Source organism: Aplidium turbinatum, chromosome 2, assembly GCF_918807975.1.
Source record: "Aplidium turbinatum chromosome 2, kaAplTurb1.1, whole genome shotgun sequence".
Taxonomy (NCBI): domain Eukaryota; kingdom Metazoa; phylum Chordata; class Ascidiacea; order Aplousobranchia; family Polyclinidae; genus Aplidium; species Aplidium turbinatum.
In genome coordinates this window covers 55,026,046-55,040,241 of record NC_137473.1, presented here as the reverse complement: position 1 = coordinate 55,040,241, position 14,196 = coordinate 55,026,046, and the positions used below count along the sequence as shown (strand labels likewise).

The 14,196-nt window shown below is 39.1% G+C and overlaps 2 protein-coding genes across 3 annotated transcripts in view; one reads left to right on the top strand and one right to left on the bottom strand.

The window, feature by feature from the left end:
* The window catches only part of LOC145765700 (superkiller complex protein 2-like), an 85,605-nt gene that overhangs the window by 27,408 nt on the left and 44,001 nt on the right, over positions 1-14,196 (top strand). The window lies entirely within an intron of this gene.
* Positions 7,915-14,196, bottom strand: part of LOC145765702 (serpin B9-like) — a 31,218-nt gene continuing 24,936 nt past the window's right edge. Inside the window, exons 6-8 of the mRNA XM_082577526.1 lie at positions 12,439-12,569; positions 9,078-9,204; positions 7,915-8,663 (exon numbers count right to left, since the gene is read on the bottom strand). Of these exons, the coding sequence (XP_082433652.1) occupies positions 8,476-8,663; positions 9,078-9,204; positions 12,439-12,569 (446 nt within the window). The 3' untranslated portion in view covers positions 7,915-8,475. The remainder of the gene's footprint in view (positions 8,664-9,077; positions 9,205-12,438; positions 12,570-14,196) is intronic.

The window sequence follows — 14,196 nt, the reverse complement described above, 5'->3', positions numbered from 1 at the left end:
GTGTTGTTGGCCATTTGGTGCGGTACTTGAACTGCTTTACAAACTCCTTGATCGGGGACTGGCGTCGCATGGACAGCCACTCACATTCGCGCATTGTGATGACGGTGTATCCTATGTCGGTCAAGTACACGTGATTGCTTTCTGTGTCACTTCTCAGCTCGGCCATTGACCTTCCGTTTACAGGATTCACTTCAACTGACGCTGTCAGTCGGCAATCGTGACCGTGGAACATACAGCCATGGAACTGGTAGACCAGACTCCTCTCGGCAACAAATCCGTCTACTGGGATACGCCGTGCCCCTAGTCGGACTTCCCCTCCGTTGAACTGGTGCCTGATGTGTTGATTTTCACACAGTGCAATAAATTCAAGCCATTCACGCGCCAGTTTTCCGTACCACACGCCCCTGGGTCGAACGACAGTGAATTCTGTTGCATTCTCTTTTAGTACAACAGGCGATTCTGTTGGCATTGGGCAAGCCAGGCATTTTAAATACAAACTGTTGCAGTCGTATCCGCGGATTGACTGACAAATTTCGGTCCCCTGTCTAATTCTTGTTTCACCCACCCTATGACGTCGATGAAATACGATTGATGGCCCGCCGACTATGTTGTTTCGCAACATTTCAAAGATGTCTTTTTGTTCCTGACCGAATGTGTAAAACACAATTTTGGGATCGACTGTCTTCATTAACAGGATCTGTGAAACCCCTGGTACGCTAATGGCGTCTTTGAACATGTCAATGCATCTTTCTTTGTAAAAATCAAACATCTTTTTAATGACATTGAGCATAGGCACTACGTCTAAATTGTTGTACCATACAAGAAAATCTCGCATGGTTGACATGTGCTTGTCTCGCCATGTCTGCTCGCAGTACCGGTACTCTGTCTCTGAAATGTTTGATTTTTTCAAAGAACTGTAAAACGCACTGTGGGGTGGGAGGCGTCTCTCGTCCAACTGTCGGAGATCTTTGACCCATTCATAGGGAAAGAATCCCTTCTGGTCTGCACAATTGTACGCCGCAATTAAGTTTCTGTAAGTAAATCCTGGTGCCAAATAGTTGCGTAAGTCTAAAAATTTCACTTTGTCTGTTGATATGCACATGTAATCATTGTTTCGTTTGATGATGTGTGTTGGTATGTCGTTGTCATAAAAAAATTTTGCCAGGTACCGCCTCATGACATTGAGGTCGTATCGCCCCGAATTAAAGCCGACAATAGGTAATTGTTGAAGAAATCGCTCGAGCTCGTAAATGACTTTTTGAAAGGGGTGTTGTCCATTTTGACAAGCCTCCGGTTCCGCATTCTTATACACTTCTAATCTTGCTTCGATTTGTTGCAAGACGTCGGAGAATGTCTCTTTCATTTCGGCGTTGGCTTGTCTCTGTATTTCAAACACCCTTTGCATGAAGTCATTCACGAGCGCAAAAGAATCACCTTGTGAAATAAAACAGTGAGGTGTTTCGAAACCGGGGACGTTTGACGCTATACTGATTGACATCAAGTTGTGCTTGGCAGTATAGTGTGTGCTTTTGGTCGCTTGAGGCATATCATCATCGGTAAAAAAACTTTCGCAATCAAACGTCGCTCTATAAGGGTAAAATCTTATTTGAGGTGGGGTGGAAATGCTGTGGATTTCCAGTTTGTCAAATACTGTTTGGCGGTTTCGAAACACCCCTCCCACATACTTCATTTTAACTTCACCTCTACACGTTTTTTCATGTCGAATCATATTCCAATTCCTATCAAATCCTTCACCACAAACACGACATTGATATAGTTTGCAGTACATAGCAAAGTCACTTATGAAAGTGAAATGTTTGCAGTTTAAATTTAAGCATAGCGATGGTTCTGTCTTATGCATCTTTTCTCTCACACTTTGCTTTATGAGCTCGGCGTAGACCTCACCCTCTTCATTTGTTTGCAATGTATATATTTTAATGTTAGTGTTAAATAATTTCTCCAAATACTCAATGTCCTCCAGTTTGACCCCGGGAAATGTCTCACTCGGTACCTCCATGAATTGTCGTTGCAGCAGCTTCGTTTCCCTTTCCACGTCTTTGCGTCTTCCTGTCCTGTGGACAGCCATACAACGAAAGAAGCATAAGCTGTCTTGACCTCCGCTGGGTGGTGACAAAGACAACAATCCTTTGTTATTTCTGATGTGGGTAGAAATTTGCGTTGGGTTGCCTATTGGGAAATTGCCCACGCGGTACACGTAAAATGTCACGTTGACAATTTCTTGGACAAACCAACCTGATGATGGTTTTTGCCTATGGCACCATTCCAAATAATCCACATCTTCGATTCCATGTAGGAATTCCTCAAAGTCTCTAATGTTTCTAATCAGGTAAGGAGTGCTGTTCACTGTCGTGTTTTGTGATGGATGAAAATATCTCTCTTGTCCTGTTCGAATGTCCCGTAGACGAAATCCGAAGCTGAATGTCACTTTAAACTGGGTTTTTTCGTTTGAATATATTTCTTGCAGTTCCTCGCGTACCGTATCCGTAACTGTTGTAAAATTTTGTGGCAGGGGAAAGTTGTATACGCTCATGACTTTTTTGGAAATTTTTCTTCTCTTCCTTATACTGGACCAATGTCTTTCCATAAATTTTGATCGCTCACCATCATTTCCTTTGCTTGTGGTGTCTGCTTCTTCAACCCTATATTCGGTTGCGACATCAGAGTGTGCTTGTTCCTGGTGGAACTTCAACTGGAATGGGTTTGTATACACCACTCCACACACTTCGCATTGCGTTTGTTCACTTTCCCTTCCTTCTGCCCCGTTGCTTGCTTCACTGACCTGACGGAATGGGGTACCACGCTTGGAATGTGCTTGTCTGAAGTGCCGGTACAAATCAAACTCTTTCTTGAACATTTTTCCGCATTCTTCACACTGAAACATGTTGCGAATTTTTGTCATCTTGTTACAAGCATCTGCTTTTAACTACTTCTCTTTGACCCCACGGTCTTTCTTTTCATCTCTACAAATACTCTGTCAATGTATGGAATGTGTTTTGTCCCTGAGCTATTTGTGCACGCAAGAATTCTGTTCTTGCTATTCATTGGTGCCAATTTCATCGCTTCCGGCGGGTTTGTCAAAATAGCTTTTGTGTTTGTTCTTTCGGCTTTGTAGCCTATGCTTCTGATTTAGTCGCTTCAACACGATGGTACTACCTTTCTTGGTGGATGACATCAACTGCTTTTTTTTGTAGTGCCATCCTCGGCTTTCTACCGCATACCGCATGGCATTTCTTGTTGCTGTATGCCTAGGGCTGGTTTAATCTTGCTCTTTTTAGGTATTAACACAGGTTCTTGGAATGTGTTTTGCCCCTGAGCTATTTGTGCATGCAAGCTCTTGGGCTAGGCTATTCATTACTTTCTTTTAACCAGTGGAGCCAATTTCATCGCTTACGGCTGGTTTGTCAAAATAGCTTTTGTGTTTGTTCTTTCGGTTTTGTAGCCTTAGTCGCTTCAGTACGATGCTACTACCTTTCTTGGTGGATGACATCAACCGCTTTTTTGTAGTGCCATCCTCGGCTTTCTACCTCGTACGGCATGGCATTTCTTGTTGGTGTATGCCTAGGGCTGTTTTAATCTTGATCTTTTTGGGTATAATACAGGCATTGCATCAGTCATCAGACATTGGCTTCATCAGCAATTGCATTGCAATGTCATTGTCTGAATCATTGTACGATTCTGATGTCACTGAGTTGGATTCGTCTGATCACACTTTTGTTGATGGTTGGACTCCCCCTTTGAGTCCTGTGGATTCTTATGATCACGTAGTAGACCCTGCTGCTGAGGATGATCCAGGAGCGGTTGATGACATACCCCCTCATCAGGCTGATGTTTTAGACGAAGCTCAGCCCTTCCTCGATCAAGACCCCGACATACCCCCTTTTCAGGCTGAGATGTTAGACGACGCTCAGCCCTTCCTTAACCTAGACCCTGTCGATTATTACGGTCAGGTCTCTCCTGAAGAATTGGACTGGTTATCAGCGTTTGATCCAGATTACGATCTAGACACTGGATATTTTGAATTGCGATTTCGTGGAAATCTTCGTTATTTGTTTCACCCTTCTTTAGGATGGGTTTTACTTCCACATCTAACAGTTGATGCATTACCACTCGGGTCTGAATCACTGTTATACCAATATAGCAGTTTACATGGGACTGCCTATTCGCCTTAATCCGTTTTTTTTTCTTGTATCGCATTCCATCGTTTTCACAATGTCTGCTTCGTTTGTTTTTTATTGAGCTGTAATAAATACGTCTTTGCATGCATTTCATAGCAGTTTACATGGGACTGTTTAATCCTCTTATTCCATTTGTTTTGTGTCGTATTGCATCGTTTTCACATAGTCTGCTTGTTGGTTTAATATCTCTGCTGTATATGGTTTTCTATATCTGTGTTTATGAGCCCTCGGGCGTTTGTTGCTGCTGTTCGTGTAATATGTCCCGTGTTATTTCATTCATGTTTGAATATGATGTCGCATACCTCTTGATGAAATATGATCTTGGTTATGATGTCATACTTCCGCGCGACGAAACATGTGGGTTTCTACTATCCTGTTATGTCTTGTCACTTTGCTGTTCAATGTGCTTCGGTGGTTGTGATGTGACGTATTCTCCTGATGTCACCTGTTGGCTGTCAATAAACTGTCATTCCATGATGGCGTCATCCAAACATCGTTGTCTTAAGTTTCAATGTACGTCATTGCACGAGGTCGTCAAACCAGCTTCGTCAAATGCGACGTCACAATGTTCGTCATCTTGTGATGTCGTCATTTCAGAGTCGTGATGTCATTTTGACGTCAACCACCAAATCCGATTCGGATTGGTGTTTGCTTACACTATGAAGCCCGCACAACAAGGCAGCTGATGTCATCGCATGATGTCGTTATCCCCGTTTCGTCATCGAATGATGTCATCAATCCAGCAACGTCATACGTGATGTCATAGTGACGTCAAGCACCAAATCCGATTCGGATTGGTGTTTGCTTACACTATGAAGCCCGCACAACAAGGCAGCTGATGTCATCACATGATGTCGTTATCCGCGTTTCGTCATCGAATGATGTCATCAATCCAGCAACGTCATACGTGATGTCATAGTGACGTCAAGCACCAATCCGGAGGATTATACTCATATTATACTACTCACAGTGGCCAAAACATTGTACAACAGACTGGACACTCACATAACGGATGATTCTGAACGTTCACACCACAAGAAAAACATTCACAATACTTTAATGCTCAACGGATTTCCACGAAAACTTGCTTGCATACAGCGACCCAAACCGAAACCTTCGCTTCCTCCTTATAAATCTTTTACTTGTCTTCCTTACCTAAGGGGGGTAACCGACAAAATTCAGCGTATCCTTTATGGCATAGGAATCAAAGTTGCGATGAAACCCTATCTGACAATAGGTAAATACCTTCCCTCGGCTAAAGACCCCATGAAAGAAGGTGAAGTTTCTGGATTGATCTACCAAGTTCCGTGTCATGACTGTGATTTAATCTACATTGGACAGACAAAACGTGACCTTAAATCTAGAATCAACGAGCACCAAAGAGCTATTAAATTTCAACGTCCGGAGCATTCCGCTCTTTGCAAACATTCTATAAATTCAGACCATAAAATTACTTGGACCAACGCTACCATTCTTAAAACTGAAAAGGATTACACAAAAAGATTATTTACAGAAAAGTGGTACATAAACCAGAAAGCACAACATGCTCTCAACCAGAAAGATGGTCAGAATTTTCCCTCTGTGTACAAAAAATTACTTTAACTTTAACTTCACCTTTTCCATTCTCAGTGCGTCTTCTCTATCATTGTTATTGCCAATTCCCTTGGTTTCTGTCTTGTCTGATGACTTTTCAATGTTTCTTGACGGTGGCCCAATAGATAGATAAATTTACGCTGTTGGAAAGCAGCCTACTGGTTTTAGGCATTCACTGCATTCAGTTTAACCTCTAGGTATCTTGTTGCGTGTTTTAATTCTGATTCTTGCTGCTTACTTTATTCATTTTATCAGTACGTTTTTGTGTTGTGCCATCGTTGCTGAACAGGTTGTGTTAACCTGTTTTAGCCACCTTGATAAAGTCAGTCGTGCTGACTGACGAAACGTCGGAAATACAAAAGCTAGTTATCATCTTTAACATCAGGAGGTAACCTAGTAAATAGTCACCAGAAGAACGCAAATTACTTTTATTATATAAGTTTTCATCAAAAGTTTACACCAATGCTTGTCTGCCTTTTGAAGTTCGTCTCCCTGTTCACCAATAAACAAGCTAGACTGGCTCTCATCGTATTGTACGTGTGCTAGTTTATTCGCCAGCAAAAACAAGCTAAACATATTGAAACCAAATGATTTTTCGCTATAGTTCCACGAAACGAAATTGTTGTCCAGTGGGCCACCATAGTTCTCACCACCAGCCTGGTCGGTTGAAAAACAAAAGTTAAAACTTTCATGTTGTTCACGGATCAAGCTCTTCAATACCATCGATGTGTGTGTTCCACACCAAAACATATTTCACATCCTAAACTGCAGCTGAGACAGCATTATTGAGGTAGTGTGGTACATGCCACAAACAATTTTTAATTGTTTTTTCGACAAGAGCAAAGATGGTGTGTAGCCGAAAACGTTTGCGACGTTCAATTTATTTTGATATATTATGTTAACTGCTGTGGCTTTGATTGTTTTTTCCTGCTTATTGTTCAGCAAGGCTATCTATACCAAAATTGCACTACACTAATGATCAACCAAACCTCTCCAACATACTTCGTTTGATCTGTGCTGACCATCTCTGCCTAGCTACTCAATAATTTTAGTTTAATCTCGTCATCGAACTTACTTCTGAACTATGGACTTTCTGTAACCTTGTGAGTTAAGTCTGTCTGCAAATGAGTTAATGAGGAAACATAACCTTTCATCCAATGCCTCGATAGCTCAGTTGGTTAGCGCGTGACTTCTGGAACGAAGAAGCTTCAAGATCAAGCGGTGCTGGTTCGACTCTCGGGGTGTGCGCTTGAGCAACGCACGTTAAGGATTGCTCTCCATTCAGCGGCATTTAATGGATGGAATAATTCCCCGACAACAAGACTTCAACAATCGGAAACTTCACTCTGTCAATCTCGGTGACCGGGCCTGCGTCAGTGATTCAAAGCCTCTACAAGTATGCGAAACTGCCAGGATTAAGCTCTTCAAGAAGCTTTCCCAGTCCGAGGATAAAGATTCAATCAATCAATGACACGTATTCAATAGAGAAGCATCTTGGAGTATGTTATCTGTTTGCACGAGAAAAATGGCAAGGTCTGTTAATTTCGAGGTCTGCGCTTGCAATTCGAAACCGAATTTTTGAAACCAAGTTTGAATCCAACTCACAAGTTGTGTAATTTTCAAATTAAATCAGACTTCCTTTCCTAATCTACTTTTTAGAAGAGCTTGTGCACTTTAATTCCGTTCTAATTGCGAAACCATTAAATTTTGATTAGTTAAGTTAATATAGTTAAGTGACTTTATCGTCTGACGCTTTGTCATTATCCAATACGACATTTAATCACGAAACACTTAAGCATGCAACATTTAATCACCTAAGATTTCATCATCCAACTTTTCATCTTAAATTATGTTTGTTATATTATCCCATAGTTTGATGGGCGCGAATGGATAGAATTGAAGCACCGAGTTAGGTCTTTGTCTCCTGTTAACAAAGCGAAATGTTGTGGACATCCCGATGTTGGTTTTTGTAGAATTTCTATCGCTAATGTGGATATTGTGTCGGTGTGATGAGGGTCAAACAATGTAAACACTCAGTTTTCAAGTAAACTCTAAGATTTGTACCACGAATCAACTCCAAGTACGATAGCTAAGAACAACATCAATATTTGCATTTCACAAAAAACAGACCATCTGTAGTTTAATGTGAAAATTTTGTAAAAAGCGAGTTCAAAGCTTTTAAATGATTTTTTTTTTCAGCTACCAGCACTATCAGTTCTTTCTTGAATCAATATAAAAACTCACTGATTTGCTGACAGGCTTGCCAATACAGTATTACGATTTCACTACGACTCACATATTTTAAGCATTAAAATATAGTTGGTACATTAATCATTGCAAGATCTTGAAAAGAAAAGCTTCAATAACGAGCAACTGTTTAATAGCAACTGCTAAGTATGATTGAAGGGAAGCGTGCCCACTGCCCAAGGCAGACAAAGATTAACCTACTTAAACCAACAAACCGACAAAGCTAGCACCAACGTACACCTAATACACAAAGCAAACAACAGAAAATCTTGGAAACTTTTCATACAAGAGGCAGTCAATGCTTGGAATCAAGTACGACAATAAAAGAAGAAGCTAAGTATGATTATCTTGACATTTGTGCCGTGGCAGATTTTGCACAATGCGATTCCACAGCATACAACAGAGCGATGTTTATGATTTTGTTTCGGATATTTCGATTTTATTTCTTCCTTCTGTCATCTTTGTGGGTATCAGATGTTCTAGGGTCTGTGATCTGCCCAAGGAAAGTGAAGATCTCAGCGTTGCGATCCCAAATCCCGTAAAAGAACGGCTTGTTAATTACCGTTGTAGAGCCAACAGATCTTCCAACACCAATAATTGCTGCGGTAGCTGCCGCTGCTTTTGTACCTAAAAACCATTTGCAAAGTTGAATCCTTACTATTAATTTGAAGACATTTTTGTAGGAGGATATTGAAAGCAGGCTTGTGGAGTCGGTTGAAAAATGTACGAATCCGACGTCTCGATTCATCACTGGCCTGATGTAGTGTTGCCAGATTTTTAAGAGTTGCCAGATTTTTTTTAAATTTTATTTCACTTAAGTTATGATCGAAATTGTAACAATGACTTTCACAAAAACGGACAACACAGCCCTGATTAATATGATCATATCATAATCTGACAAAGCTAAAGTTGAGTTTAGGCTTGACACATTTCGTCTTTAACGGTAACGTTGATATGAATGATTGTAACATGACGTTAATCTAATGTTACTCCGATTGCTTTCAAAGCCCACATAAATTTAAGCTGAGCGGATTGTTTTACCTTTTTCGTTGACTTCGATGAAAGCTTTGTGGAGGAAATCTGACACATACAGTTTTTCATCATTTATTCCGGATAAGTCAGATCTTTCTTCAAAAAACAGGTCTCTGACTCCTAAGGATTCCATAGCCTGAAACATGTTTTAAATAGTTTGACTTGTATTAAACTGTTGTCATTTTATCATTATATTGTAATTTGTGCAACTTACATTTTGTGGTGGAGTGTGGTATGGCATGTGTTTTAACTAACCTCATCATGTCGCCACCAACATCTATACTACTTGCTGCTTTTTGCATCAATGAATAACAGGTATTATATATCAATACATATATATCATTGGTCTACACGATCTTTGCGGTATGAACTTTGAAAACTGATTTAGAGTAATTTTGGGGTGCTGAATCCGAATCTGATCTCAGATTTTGCCTATCACGTCAGGTTTGTGAGATGATAACAACAAATTGTTACTATTGTCAAAAGTGAACAATTTGACGTTGCGTTTATCGTTGACGTTGACGTTGACGTTTGACGTTGCGTTACACAATTACACATTGTGCTATATCCAGAAATCCAGGCCATGTGGTGCTGCATAAGTAGCTGAAATACACCCACAAACTACAATTTTGATACCAATTTGTTTTCTAAGCAACATTATTAACCATTGATGCAGTAGTAACAAGCTAAAACGGAGGATAAAGTATAACTGACCCCCTCCCCCGTCAATGTTTTGCATGAAACCACGAAGATTTAAGCAGGCCTATGGCGATGCTTGTTCAGTATCCTTATTTAAGCTGTTTTAGCCTGTCTAACACTAACCTTTCGTTATAGCACTGCATATGTTGGTGGTGAACGCAACGTCAAATCTTCCACTTTTGGCAAAAATAAAATATTTTTGTTATCATATCTCAAAAATTTGATGCGATAGTAAAAATCTGAGTTCAGATTCGGATTCAGCACCCCCAAATTACCTGAAATCAGTTGTCAAAGTCCAAACCACAGAAATGTTTTTTTTTGTAGACCAGTGTTATGTATTGTCATGAACTGAGGTTTGAATCCCGAGAAAATATATTTCCTGGTTGCAAAAATACCGTAATCTTCTAAGTTGTATCACAAAAACATTTCTTCAGTATGTATAGTAATTGCTGTATGCTTGCTTCTTTGAAAAAAAAGTGTATATAATATATATATAAAATCAAATTAAATATATGTATAGTTATTACTCTCTGAACCCTTGATAGCCTGTTTCACCCTAAAAGGAGGATCATCAAGTCCTGAAAAACATGCAAAAACAATAAATCGGTTATACCTGAAAAGATATTAAATATTATAACCTTAATTTAATCTGAAAAAAAAATCAGAATTACAAAGGGCTACCTCCAGTCCTCCATCCCTTATCACAAAAGCCTCAATTAAAACGTTCAAACTGAAAATCAAGCAGATTGATACCAACACCTGTGACGTCACAAAGAAGCGAGATGCAATAAAGATAAGATAACCTGTAGTAACCTGTAGAAATAAGATAAAATTTAATTTTAAATTTGTTTTATTTTGAAGTATTTAAAACTTCTTTTGAAGTATTTAAAAATATGTACGGTACTTCAAAATAAAATAAATTTTATTTGATTTCTACAATCTACAGGTTATCTTATCTTTAATTAAAGTAAACAATATCACACCAAATCAGAAGAATAAACTAAATAAATTAAATAAACCGATTCTTCTGATTTGGTGTGATATTGTTTACTTTATTTAAAATGTTTTGTCACACCGTGCATCCCAGTGGATCATCAGTTAAATTATAGGAAAATTAGATGAAAAGTTTAGGAACGAAGTTTTGTTTTGGTATCTTATCTTTATTGCATCTCGCTTCTTTGTGACGTCACAGGTGTTGGTATCAATCTGCTTGATTTTCAGTTTGAACGTTTTAATTGAGGCTTTTGTGATAAGGGATGGAGGTGGCTCTTTGTAATTTATTCTGATGTTTTTTTGCAGATTACATTAAGGTTAAATAGTTAAGTTAATATCTTTTCATGTACGGTATTACCGATTTATTGCTTTTGCATGTTTTTCAGGACCTTCTGATGATCCTCCTTTAGGTGAAACAGGCTGTCAAAGGTTTAGATCAGGGGTTCCCAACCTGTTTTACACCGTGGCCCCTTTTAAAAATTTTGCAAAATCAATGGCCCCTTATTTTTTTCAACCTTTTGAAAAAATTAAGTTAATTAAAAAACTTGGTTATACAGTAACCGGTAGTTAGTATGATAAAATGATATAAATACAACACACAATAAAGATGATACTAGTACATTAATTACAGCAGTTATTACATATGCAGTTAATGTGATGGTTATGATCATGATGGAGTTGACTTAGAGATCATAAATTTAAAAAAAATATTATTTTTAAAAATTTTTCATGGCCCCCTTGTAAAAGGCTCATGGCCCACTTGGGGGCCATGGCCCACAGGTTGGGAACCCCTGGTTTAGATACTAATAACTATATTTGATTTAATTCGCTCTGCTTGGCCTTTTGCTTGGCATTAAGCACTTTTTGTAGCATTAATAGTTTTTATTGTTTAATATATACAATAAATACTAAAAAGTTACAAGCAAAAAAGCCAAGCAGAGTAAATTACATTAAATATATCTATACGCATCTGCAATAACAAAATCAATAAATAAGTGAATAAATTTACATTTACTATTTGTTACATATTGCTAATGGACTTATCCGTACTATCATTAACAACACTGGATCTGTATTTTCATCTTTCAATATATTAGAATTAGAATATCACGCACTACCTTCTCCTGATATGCTGCTCTTGCCCGCTCGGATTAACCTCGCGTTGCTTTTAATACATCGATAAACATGATTTCCCGATCAACTCGATGCAACCTTTAAAGTTTCATCTCACTGTTCTATATTTTTCCTGGTAACGTAGCCTAGTCACATCTACGCTTCGATCGCTAGACCCCCGACCCAGCTGGGCGAATCTACCCCAATTTCTGGCCAGTGCACATCCGTGCTCGTTGGTTTTAAAGTCTATACTTCTCCTGTAGGTAAAGTACAGTATACAATATACTTCCACGTATACTTTTTTAACTAATTATTCAGCCGTCGACCTAGATTTTATGTAAATTTTGTCTCCTAGGAGAATTAAATTTTCTTTAAAGAGCCCAGCTTCTCTTCCTCGTGGGAGACCTCAAGTTATCAGCTCTGTCTACGGGGAGATCGGCTCTCTGAGTCAAACGTACTGTGTTACGGTCCCGTGATGGGGACGTGGGCGCTGCCCGGTTAAATAAGGACTCTATTGTAGAACAACTCAAATATCGCTTCAATCAGGATCTTTATTCCCACTTACCCGCTGGACATCTATTTCTTGTTCTACTTTGAATTTTGGCATTATCAGTTTGGTGTATCTTCGTGGCCAATTTTGTACAGGATCTAACCTACTCAGTTCCTCGCTAGCTCTCTTCGTGAAGGTTGCCAGTTCTACACAAGAGACGCATTAATGATATAATCAATGAAAATAGCTTTGACGAATCTTACGAAATCATAAAGTGCTCAGTTTATTACATTGTTTTTTACATGCTTGGCTTGTCTGTTTGTTCAATGGAGGCTGTAACGTGTTTGTGAATTGTTTCTTCGGCGAACATGTAATTTCTTTTATTTAATATTATTGTAGAGTGAATTGAATGTTATTGGATAATTGAATAATTTGACGAATCTTATGAAATCATAAAGTGTTTAGTTTATTGCAATATTTTTATCATGCTTGTATGTTTGTTCAATGGAGGCTATAACGTTTTTGTGAATTGTTTCTTCGGTGAACATGGGAGCGGTGCCCGGATTCAAATGATCCCCAAATCTTGTAGTTTTTTAACACGCAGCATTACCGCCAATGGTTTCTGCTGCGTGGACTTCAACTTAGTACTTTGCAGTATTGTTGTGCTGAAACTGTTTGCATTGCATTGAGCTACATGAACATTGTTTAATGCAAACCCGTTAGACATCATATTGAATACTGAAAAGTTTGGGTGTTCACTGTTCATCAGGAATATTATCGTTACTAGCACTAGTTGCAACGTCCATTTGATGACATCTCTTCGACGTTCATGTTTATCTAATGCACTTTGCAGCTAGTGCTAGAAATGACAGAATCTTTTTACTTTTTTAAGTGTAGCTAGCTGTGGATGTATGAAAACAAGCAAGGGTCATTCCATATTAAATCATCACAAATTTTTGGGATTTGTAACCAAAAATTTTAAAATATCTAAAGTTACTTGGATATGAAGCTATTTAACAAAGCAGGTTATTCTGAAAATTTGAGCAAGTTTGACCAAGCGGTTTGAAAGTTATGCATGTTTTAAATTTTCACCACCAGGTGGCCAAAATCATAGGCGCCTAAGCCGTGGGGGCCAGCATACTTCTGCGTGGGGACAACTTTTTATGCTGTATTGATACATAAAACAATAGATGAACTAGCGATCGGCAGCAGGAAAACATTTTTTGAATGCAAACCGCAACAGCTTCGCAATAAAGTCACTAGAACGAGTAGCGATGCTACAATCCCACACCAGACAACAAAATCTGTCATTTTTACAGACGTTGAATCAATGTAAATATGATTGATTTTGCTGCCTGGGATAGCAAAAATCTACCATTTTGTGTCAATTCAATGTCATCAGATGTTGCATGCACCCAAAAACAACATAATTTGCCACGTAGACGGAGCGTGCGTTTCGAAACGTCTGCAGTGAATTGCGCGGCAGTGAATCGCTCGCTGTGAAAATGAACTTGAAGTTTCGGACAAGGTAACCACTAACCAACGCAGCAAGGGCTGGTACAAACCGCATTGCGCACACACGGCATAATCAACGCAGTAAGAAACTCGCGCAAACTGCATGGCGTACGCAAGACCGTTACCATAGAAACCCGATCAAAGGCGGGAATATGCGCATCTTTTGTTTCATCTGCAACGCGACAACGGGTGTTTTACAGCGGTCAGTCATAAGTTGCGATATTGTAGTGAAAAGGGAGCAATGTCAAGTCGAAAACTTAATCAAACGTCTCTCCGTAACTATTTTTCAAGGGCTGTTTACGGATGTCAGCAACTTTT